Source organism: Passer montanus, unplaced genomic scaffold, assembly GCF_014805655.1.
Source record: "Passer montanus isolate IOZ18808 unplaced genomic scaffold, ASM1480565v1 scaffold8, whole genome shotgun sequence".
In the NCBI taxonomy this organism is placed as follows: domain Eukaryota; kingdom Metazoa; phylum Chordata; class Aves; order Passeriformes; family Passeridae; genus Passer; species Passer montanus.
In genome coordinates, this window is record NW_024373256.1 from 2,126,792 (window position 1) to 2,137,670 (window position 10,879).

The window sequence follows — 10,879 nt, forward strand, 5'->3', positions numbered from 1 at the left end:
CCTGTGTCCCCTCCCAGGCACTGCGGGACCACGTGCGGCTCCAGCCCGGCCACCCCAAGGTGTCCCCAAAGCCTCCGTGCTGGCCCCGGAATCCAAACCCCAAAACTGCTCCTGGTGTCCCCAAGGCACAGCTGATTGTCACCCCCATAACCCACTCCTGGGCTGCAGGTTTCTCCCACACCGACCCCTTCCCAGACACCCTCCCTGCCCTCTTGTTCTCCATGTGGGGTGGCCTGGAGTGGCCCCTGCATCATGGAGCAGGGACAGGATCAGGCCCTTGGCCACAGCAGAGGGGGAGCAGCTCTGCTGGGCTGCTTTCCCCAGGGAACATCCAGCTCCACCCTCCCCAGGGCTGCTGAGGGGCAGAGGAAGCTCATCCCGAGATGATTTCCTGCTGCATTCCCATCCCCTGGGTCTCTCTGGGATGTGGGGATTTGCTGAGTCCCCTCCTCCCTGTGGCAGCCGAGCACATTGTGATCCTCTTCCCACGGCCCCCCTGACCCTCCTGGCCTTCCCAGCACCTCTGTGTCCCCTGGGAGCAGCACATCCCAGGATAACCCCTGGGGACTGTGCCTCGCTGGGTGTGGGGACACCCAGTGACACCCTGCACATCCCTCTCTGCTTCCACGGGCACTGGAAGCAGCCTCAGCGGGGTGCTAGAGGGCGTTTGCTGTTTGGATGCAGTCAGGAGCTGGGAATAAGGTTTGGGAGAGGTGAATCTCCAGCCCGTGTCCCCACAGTGGCCCTACAAGCAGCATGGCTCATCCCACCCCGGGCAGATGGCAGCAGCGCTGGAAAATGCCCAAACTCTCGGGCAGGGACTGCGCTGCAGCTGTCCCTGGTTTGATTCCTCTCAGCCAAACCAGGCAGTGTCTGGCGGATTTTCCATGCCCCAGCCCACACACAGGAAGGCTGAAGAGCTCCGGAGACCTTCCTGCTGGGAATGATCCCCGGCGTGTGAGCCCTGCAGAGTCGGTGCCTGACGCCCACGGGAGCAGCGGGAAGTTTCAGTGCTCAGTTTTAGTCTAAAAGGGATTTTTATTCCCTGAGCCCTGCAGAAGAAAACTGGGAAAAACCAACCCGCTCGAGGGGCCGCAGCCCAAAGAAGCAAAATCATCCTCTGATAATGCTGAGAGCTCGCTCTGATAATGCTGAGAGCTCGCTGCTCAGAGCCGAGCCACGGAGGGTTCGCTCTGAATTCCAAAGAAACCAGGTGTGTGCATCCACCCACCTCCCTCCGCCCCCGCCATTCCCACCCGCCGCCATTCTCCTGCTTCTGGAACAACCCTTCCCACCAAGCCCCTCAAGCAGAGACCCCCCCAGCAGCGCTGCCCGTGCTGTCCAAACACCATCCTCCCAAAATCCCCACCCCGTTCCCACCCAAACCTGGCCGCTGCCCTCCACTCACCGCGGGGGAAACGCCAAATCCTTCTGCCATCCTCGGGCACATGGATCCCCTGGCACTGGGGTGGGCTGGCACGGCTCCCCCCGCACATCTGGGCAGCTGTGGCCGCGGCAGGGCCCGCGTGGCGCCCCGGCAGCGCTGACATCAGCTCGGTTTCCTGCCCTCCGCCGCCGCACGGCGAGCGCAGCCCCGAGCCCCGAGCGGGCCCCGGGACCCCTGTGCGGACCCCCCCGGCCATGGAGTCGCTGGCCCTGTACAGCTTCCAGGCGACGGAGGAGGACGAGCTGCCCTTCCACAAAGGGGACACGCTGAAGGTACAGGGGACCAGCCGCGGGGCTTGGGTGATGTTGCTTTGCGGGGACGGAGTGGGCCCACGGTGACACCGGTGCTTTCTTTGTCCCTGGCTTCAATGCTTCTGGGGCTTTCTGTGGGATACAAGGAGCCGGCCTCGAGGGTTTGGGAGTGTGGAGTGGCATTCCCTGCTTGTCTGTGGGCACAGCTTCAGAGAAGGACACCACAGCTGGGACATGGCATGTGGCCTCCGTCAGTGCCACCAGCTGAGCTCAGTGGCAGCCCCTCGGGGCTGGGACACTTTTCCCTGCCCAGGAGGCACTGGAAGTCACAGGGGGACGCATTTTCCCTGTCTGGGGGGCACTGGAGGTCACAGGGGGACACGTTTTCCTTGTCTGGGAGGCACTGGAAGTCACAGGGATCCGGCAGCAGGGACCATGTGCCCAAACACCCACCCAGGCACTGGCATTGGGGTGGGCTCTTAGATGCCACCTGGGAATCCCAAAAAGCTCCAGGGGCGCTCAGGACATCCCTGGGGGGCAGCAGCCCTGCAACAGGAGTGAGAGCCCCCCCTCCCTGCCCGTGTGCTCATCCCTCTCGGGCTCCTCCCGGACCCCTGGCACCCTGCAGCCCCCCGGGGGGACAGGGGCACATCCCGGCTGGATCCCAGAGCCCCAGACCCGCCGTGCCATCCCTGCCTCCCGGCGTGTTTTCCCCGTGCCCTGGCCCCGGGTTTCAGATCCTGTTTTCACAGCTGAGCCGGGCCCCTGCGGGGGAGGCTGGAAAATGTTGTCACACGGAAGCGGTGACAGCACCCGCTGCCACCGTGCCGGGGGACGCGGGGGCCTGCCTCACCTCCTGGCTGCTCCAGGGACAGATCCCACCCTCTGCCCCGGGCAGGGCTTTGGGACAACAGCGGGCACCTCCCGGCTCTGTGACCCCGAACCCCCAAGTGTGCCAGCACTGCCAGGGCCCCCTTTTCCCCCGGGGATGGTTGGGGGGCGTTGTGGGGTCTGGAGCAGCAATGGGGTCACACTCAGCCCCCGTCCCAGGGGAATGGCAGCCAGGCTGACGCCTCCCTGCTCCTCTCCCACCTCAGATCCTCAACATGGAGGATGATCAGAACTGGTACAAGGCTGAGCTGTTCGGCCGCGAGGGCTTTGTCCCCAAAAACTACATCAAGGTCAAGCCACACCCGTAAGTACCATCCCACCAGGGAGGCAGCAATCCCAGTTCTCAAAGGTCTGACGTGAGCCAGGGTAGTCCCACACGTGGGGAAACTGAGTCACAGAGATGGAGGGGGTCAGTCTGCCGGTGCCACCACAGCCCAAGGGGACAGGAGGCAGCAGCACACCCACGTACCCCCAAAAATCCAACCCTCACATCGAGCTGCCACTGAATAAATGATAACTGGGGAACAAGAAAACCTTATGGGATTATGACTGCATTAAACACAATCCTATTAGCACGTTATTAAAGCCCAGCCTAATCCATCGCCAACTGAACCTGTGTTTTATTTATCCTTAGCCCCTGGTAAATCACATTTAAATGCCAGAGCGAGCGCGTGGGCTCGGGGCAGCCCGGGGCACATCCCACTGCTCCTCCAGCTTGGGATAACAACCGGGATGGGCGAGACGCAGCCTCCCGTGCAGCACCTGCGGGGCTGCCTCTGTGCTGATCATTTTTACAGCAGCAGAGAATCTTCCCAGCCCAGGCACCTGAAATACCGGGCACAGCGGTGGGACACAGCAAAGGAGCTGCAGCAGGAGGGGTTTATCCTGGCACCGGGGGGTTTCTGCTCTCCACCTGGAAGGGCTGCTCCCACCAGGGGCGCAGGGAAGCGGAGGAGGGGACAGGCGCGGTGACAGCCCAGGTGACAGGATGCGGGGGCAGCTGTCGGTGACGCGGAGGGGGCAGCGCGCCCACAGCACCCTGCGGTGCCCCCCGACAATTCCGGGGTGAACCAAGAGGGGGAAGGAAGGGAGAAACTGCCGGGGGAGGGTCGCAGCCTTGTGAGGAGCCCGATGCCGACCCCTCTCCCGGGAATCTCGGTGCCTCCACCGCGCAGGCTGCGGATGCGGCGCCGCGGTGTCCCCGTGTGCCCGGGGGGCCCGCCTGGCTCAGCCCGGTGCCCCTCGCAGGTGGTACGCGGGCAGGATGTCCCGGCAGCTGGCAGAGGAGCGGCTGCTGCAGCGCGATCACCTGGGAGCCTTCCTGATCCGCGACAGCGAGAGCGCCCCGGGCGAGTTCTCCCTCTCCGTCAGGTGAGTGCCCCGGGGACAGGCGGCAGGAGGGGAAGGGTCCCTGCAGCCCCCGCTTTGGGGCCGCCCTGGTGTGGGCTGGGAAGGGCTGAGCACCCTGCCCTGTGCTGGCCACCTCGGAGGGGCTGCGGAGCCGGGTGCCAGCTCATCCAGCACGCCTGGCACGGGACCTTCCGCTCCTTCCTCTCCTTCCTCTCCTTCCGCTCCTTCCTCTCCTGCACAGCTCCGCCTCCATCCCCGCTGCTGCCTGCACCGCTGCCCTGGCAGGGACACCCCTAAACACAGCCCCGTGGGTGATGGTGGGGCTGGGGCCGGGGCAGCAAAGCCCGGAGCATCCCCAGGGATGCAGGGCTCAGCATCCCAGGGAGGAAAGGCTCAGCATCCCCAGGGATGCAGGGCTCAGCATCCCAGGGAGGAAAGGCTCAGCATCCCCAGGGAGGAAAGGCTCACATCCCAGGGAGAAAAGGCTCACATCCCAGGGAGAAAAGGCTCAGCATCCCAGGGAGAAAAGGCTCACATCCCAGGGAGGAAAGGCTCAGCATCCCAGGGAGGAAAGGCTCAGCATCCCAGGGAGAAAAGGCTCAGCATCCCAGGGAGGAAAGGCTCACATCCCAGGGAGGAAAGGCTCACATCCCAGGGAGGAAAGGCTCACATCCCAGGGAGGAAAGGCTCAGCATCCCAGGGAGAAAAGGCTCACATCCCAGGGATGAAAGGCTCACATCCCAGGGAGGAAAGGCTCAGCAACCCCAGGGATGCAGGACTCAGCATCCCCATGACTTTGGCACCGGCTGTACAAGGGGCAGAGCCTGTCCCCGGGGATCTCACCCCTGCCCTGCCCCGGCCTGGGGAGCAGGGGGCAGCCCCAGGCCAGCCAGGCACTTTCTCACACTTTTAATCCCTAATTGAACGTTTTGGGAGGTTCTTGCCCCTAATGAAAGGGAGCCGTGCTCTGCCGAGTCACCGGCAGCACAAGCAGGTCCCGCCCCTGCCCGGGGCAGCCTGGCACCCCAGGCACGCCCTGCGAGGTGACAGCAAGGGACAGCCTGCCTGCCCCGTCCTCCTGCAGCACAGGGGTCCCCAGGAGCACAATCCCAGCCTCTGCAGCCTCCTGGCTTGTGCCCAGACCTGCAGCTCTCACCACGCCTTCCCCAGATGTGGCCCTGGGCAAAGCCACCTGCCCTCCACCTGGCTGGCACGCTGCCACCCCCCTGAGCTCCCACTGTGCCAGGGCTGGGCACCAGCTTCAGCTGCCTGTGGGGCGAGTTGCAGCAGGGCTCAGCTGTGGGTCCTCACTGCAGGGCCAGGAACAACCCCAGTGCCACCATCATGGCAGGAGGGGTGCAGTGAGACCCACGGGCTCACTCCGACCCCAGGGTTTACCCACCTCAGGGGATGCTGCCAGGATGTTCCCAGTGTGACATCCATCCATTTATCTATCCATCCATCCATCCATCCATCCATCCTCATCCATCCATCCATCCATCCATCCATCCATCATCCATCCATCCATCATCCATCCATCCATCCATCCATCCATCCATCCATCCATCCTCCTTCTGCAGCTACGGGAAGCACGTCCAGCACTTCAAGGTGCTCAGGGAGAGGAACGGCAAATATTTCCTCTGGGAGGAAAAGTTCAACTCCCTCAACAAGCTGGTGGATTTCTACAGGATGACCACGATCTCCAAAGAGCAGCAGGTTTTCCTGTGGGACGAGGAGCAGGCCCAGGAGGTACCACCACGGGTGGGGCTGTGGGTCCCAAACCCCTGCGTGAGCCCCCTGGAGGCTCAGTGTCCCTGCAGAGGGACAGGGACATCCCTGCCTGGCACTCACCCTTTGGCTTGGGGGTGAGGAGCAGGAGAGGTGCAGCAGCCTGAGACAGGCGGTGCTGCAGGGAGGAAGAGCTGCTGGGGCAGCTCAGGGGGCAGGGCAGGGCACACATCCCTGTCCCTCGGGCCAGGGGTGATGCCCAGGGCAGGTGGCAGAGCCAGGACAGGGCACGGCCAAACTCCAGCAAAGCCAAGCCCTGGGGCAGTGGTTGTGGAGGTGACAAAACTGGGAGCTGGGATGGGGAAGGCTCCAGTACCTGGAAGGACCTGGGAAGGAGAGGGTGCCAACTGCCTCCCTGGGCACCCTTCTGGGGTGTCCCAGCAGCAAGAACAGGGAGTCTTGTGCCCCGGGGTGTTGCCCTGCATCTGGGATCTCCCAGCAATCCACTCTTCCCTTTCCTTGCTTGTCTCTCCACAGCAGGCATCCCAAGGCTCATGCTCATCCCGTGGTGGCACAGTGTCCCCACCAGGACCCTGGCAGTGCTGCCCAGTGCCAGGGGCTGGCAGGTGGGGACCCCTCTCCTCCCACCAACCCCAGCCCTCGGCTTCCCTGCCGGTGAAGAGACCCCGATTCGTGCAAGCCCAGTTCGACTTCTCAGCCCAGGAGGGCTCCCAGCTGCCCTTCCTCCGTGGGGACATCATTGAGGTCCTGGGCTGCCCCGACCCCAACTGGTGGCAGGGGAAGATCTACGGCCGTGTCGGGCTCTTCCCACGGAGCTACGTCCACCCCATCCACATGTGACCTTCGAGTGACCATGCAGAATGACCTTTGTGTGACCATCCACAGGTGACCTTTGAGTGACCATCCACAAGTGACCTTTGAGTGACCATCCACAGGTGACCCTCACCACGCCGCCGCTGACCAGGCAGGACCTGGCCCCGCTGTCCCCCCTCACCAGAGCTGCCCACACAGCCTGAGTGTCCCTTTGTCCCCAGGATGGTGCCTGGTCCTTGTCCCCCTGGTGCGTGACCCCCAGCCCAGGGATGGGGCTGGCAGCACTGCCAGTGTGCCACAACCATGGCCATAAAAACTTTTCCAGAGGCAAAATCCAGTGGGGTGACAGCAACAGAGGGAGGGAGCCCAAACCCCCAAACCCTGAATCCTCTCCCAACCCTGAATCCTCTCCCAACCCCATAAGCAAAGCCCCAGCTCCAGGGAGGGCTGCAGGCAGGCAGGACACAACCAGAACCCACAACTCCACGGAGGAATTCCAGGACTCAGGGAACCAGGGAAGGCTGATCCACAGGGATTCCATCCTGTGGGTGCTGTTCATAGCTGTGAATTGTGGTGCTTTTTTATATTATTTTTATTTAGGGCCAGTAAAATGTGTTTGGGTGTTGCCCCTGAGAGTGGCCGCTCCTTTCCCAGCACTGCCAGGGTGATCCCATCCCTCCATTCATGCCAGTGCTGCTTCCCTGCAGTTTTACTTCCCTGCATCCCCCACTTCCCCACCCCAGTGCCTGTCCCAAACCCCCTCCAGGGATTTTCTGCCCCCACAAATGCCCCCCACACCTCACACCCCCTGGGATGCACTCAGGGAATGCAGTGCCCAGAACACCCAAATCACTGCACCCGTGGATTTAAACACCACATCCCAAACAAATAAAAACCACCACCCAAATCCTCATTTTTCTCCTCTCCAAGCACTCTTGCCCACCTCAGGGGCTGTCAGGGTGCTGGGCAAAACAGGCATGACAGGAAATATTGACACACATCAGGACAAAGGTGCTGATGGCACAGACACGGGCCCAGAACGGGGGTCCTGTGGTGTCCCCAAGGGCCACAGCCAGCGTCCCGTGGCCGTGGGTGGCTGAGCAGGAACCTGGCACAGACACATGCTGAGTGTGGGGGACAGATGAGCCTGGGGACAGCCACCTCCTGGAGCTCAGACCCCCAGGTCTGGGAGCTTGGAGCTCTTTGCCCCACCACAGTCAAAGCCCTTTTCTCAGGGCTGGAACGAGATGATCTTTAAGGAACCTTCCATCCCAGGATGTGGCATCCCCTCCCTGCTGGGTGTGGGGGCATTTGGGACCCCCTGACAACTACTCAGAACTCAACCCACGCTGAGGAAAACCTCAAACCTGCAGCTCACAGAGCTTTTCTCCCTGTGCCAAGCTCATTTCCTTGGCTCTGTCCTGGGGAAGCTGCTCGGGATCCACCGCGGCAGCGCCTCCCGCCCCGGGCGGGCAAAGCCCTTCGCAAACATTCATTATCCACCGGGGAAAGCTCTCCTGCCTTGTCACACCCTTGTCACCGGAGCCAAGCCAGTGCCAGTGCCAGGGAGGGGCTAAGCCGCTCTGAGACAGGCACCCCTCTTCCCAAGGGGGACAAGACGGGACCCCCAGTCCCGGCATCGCCGCCCATCCCCTTCCCACCCTCCGGACGTGGGAATGCCAAGAACCAGCCGCTGCTCCGGCCCAGCCTGGGCACAGCGCGGCCGGAGCCCTGACCCAGATTCGCTCCCTGTCATTGTGTCTGGGCCGGGGGCACCGAGCCGGGGGCACCGAGCCGGGGGCACCGAGCCGGGCACTCCCCAGCGCTGCCTGCGGGCACCGAGCGCGGCTCCGCGGGCACCGCCGGGGGCAACGGGGATGTGGGACAGCCCTGTGCCACCGCCCTGTGCCACTGTGCTGTGTCACTGTCCTCTGCCACTGCCCTGTGCCACCGCCTTGTGCCACCACCCTCTGCCACTGCCCTCTGCCACAGCCCTGTGCCACTGTCCCTGCCACCCCCGTGTATGACCGGACCCGGCTGGAGGCTCAACCACCAGCCTAGGGCAGTGATGTTGGAGCAGCCCCACACTCACAGGCGCACTCCTCAGGGTCCACACAGCCCACGGAGGCTGGGGGACAGAGCACAGTGACACGCTGAGACCCCTGGCAGCGTGGGGGCCAGCCCTGCACCCCTTCACCCCCTCTCCCCCCTTTGCCTCTGCCATGGCCACCATGCCCAGACCCTGGCAGGACACCGGTGGAGGAGCAAGGAGCACATCCCACCTCAGAGGTGAAAATCCACCTGTGCCTCGCCCACCCTCAGCTCCAGCACTGCAGGACCCCTGACCCTGTGCTGCCCAGCCCGCTGCAGGCCGGATCTATTCCCAGTTAAACCCAGTGGCAGCTGCCCCGGGGGGATCTCCAGAGCCCCACCAGGACCCGGGGCTACGGCCAGAGGCAGCAGAGCCCCGGGCAGGCACTGCCCATCCCCAGCCAGGTTCCTGCACCGTTGTGGAAATTTCCTGGGCATGGGCAGCACCAGCAGCTCTTGGGATTTGGGTGGCAGCGCTCCAGGACCATCAACACCCAATTATTTCTATGTCTCAACGAGCGCTGAACCCTTTTTTTTTTTTTCTTTTAATTGTTACGCTCATAAAATATTGAAATGAATGGAAATTAATGTCAGGCATAAATATGGATGGGCTGCCTGGCTCTCAGGGCTGCACCCGCCCAGGCAGGAGCACGGGGACGAGCACGGGTGATCCCTGCACAGCACTGGCCTGCTTCTCCTGCCTGTGACTCCACCAGCACAGCCCTCAGCCTCCCAGTTTGTCTCAAACACCACTGGTGACACCTTGGGACTCTCCACAAAGCAGCGTGGGGCGCGCTGGGAGCACGGCTGGGCTGTGGGCAGACCGCAGGCCGTGCTCAGCACATCCCAAGGATGCCAAAAAGCCCAGCCTGGACTCAGCCCTGAGGCTCCAGTGACTCCTTCCTGCAGCAGCCCTGAGCCAAGCTGCCATCAGCGCTCCCTGCCTCAGTTTCCCCTCTCTAAAACACCACGTTGTGCACGGCTCCATGCAAATCGTTGCTGGCTGGAGGGTGGAAAAGGTTCCAAAGGGCAAGGCAGTGTCTGGGTGTTGTATTCCAGCTGAAATGCCTGCCCCAGGCCTCAGCTCCACCACTGAACACTCGGTGGCACCTCGGAGTGAGTGGGAAGCAGGAGCCCCCGAGCCAGGAGCAGAGCTCAGTGTCATACCCCTCTGCCTCACTTTTAGGCCCTCTGCTAAAAATGGAAAATTAGTTAGGACCTTGTAATTAACGCTTCCATCTGCAGGAAGGGGCCGTGTCTGCAGCGGGTGCTGCCTGTCCAGCTGGATCCACCCGGGGACACCTGGAATGATGAGACCAACCTGCTCAGCCTGCAAACAGGGGCTGCACCCAATTCAGGGCTAAATTCACCTTGTGGGGTGAGGAAACCCCCGGGATGGGGAGATGGGCACCCAGGTGAGGACCGGGTGTGGTGATGCTGCAGGTGTGGGGCTCTGCCACCCCAATCCACCCCCAGCAGCAGAGCCAGCACACGGCACACAGTGGCTGGGATGCAGCATTTACCCCACATGCAATAAATCATTAATGCACACACCCCGTGAAAGAGTCTGTAAATCTCCTGGCACAATAAAAACACCTGGAGCAAGCGGCTGAGGCGGCCAAAACCACAGCACGCTCCTGCCACGCCACACACCCACTGCAGCACCCATCTGGGCCATCTCCTTCACACCCCAAGAGGTCCTGGCTGCTGGCTCGGTGCTCACCTCTGTCCCATTTGCTGTCCCCAGCTCTGGGATTTCACCTAAAACGCCCAGGTTTGGCTGCAGCTCCCTCAGTCTCGGCTGCAGCAGTCTCTGAGCAGGCCACGGCGTGGGGATGTCACCCCAGCCCTGGGGAATCCCTGCAGGGTCAGCCCTGAAGTCACCAGGTCCACCTGGAACCCCTCCTGAGCTGGTGCTCTTTGGGAGCCAAACCCCTGCACCTTCCCCAGGTGACACTGGGGGACACGGTGCAGTGCTGGAGCTGGCAGTGCTGCCCTGGACTCAGTGATCCTTTCCAACCTCAGCGATTCCATGATCCCAACAACCAGCTGTCACCTTCCTGTGTCCCCCAGCCCTGCTGCCACCTCCTGCAGGGGCCAGGCCAGCGCTGGGCACGAGCCCACACAGGATTTGTCACTGTGGGGCGAGCAGGGCCCCTGTGCCTGCAGAGAGGAGCACTTTGGTGGCCGAGCAGCCGGCCAGACAGGCGGCTTGGCCCCGGGAGCCTGACTCAGGCAGGGCCCTCATTTACCCGGCTGTGAATCCAGATGAGCCACACCAACGCCA

The 10,879-nt window shown here is 62.8% G+C and overlaps 1 protein-coding gene across 1 annotated transcript; it reads left to right on the forward strand.

The window, feature by feature from the left end:
* The first annotated feature begins 1,590 nt into the window (after positions 1-1,590).
* LOC120513163 (GRB2 related adaptor protein) lies at positions 1,591-7,332 on the forward strand. The gene is made up of 5 exons (XM_039732300.1): positions 1,591-1,719; positions 2,796-2,893; positions 3,838-3,960; positions 5,520-5,688; positions 6,205-7,332. Exons 1-5 carry the CDS (start codon positions 1,642-1,644, stop codon positions 6,526-6,528), a joined length of 792 nt encoding a protein of 263 aa, XP_039588234.1. The 5' UTR covers positions 1,591-1,641; the 3' UTR covers positions 6,529-7,332.
* Positions 7,333-10,879: the final 3,547 nt, after the last annotated feature.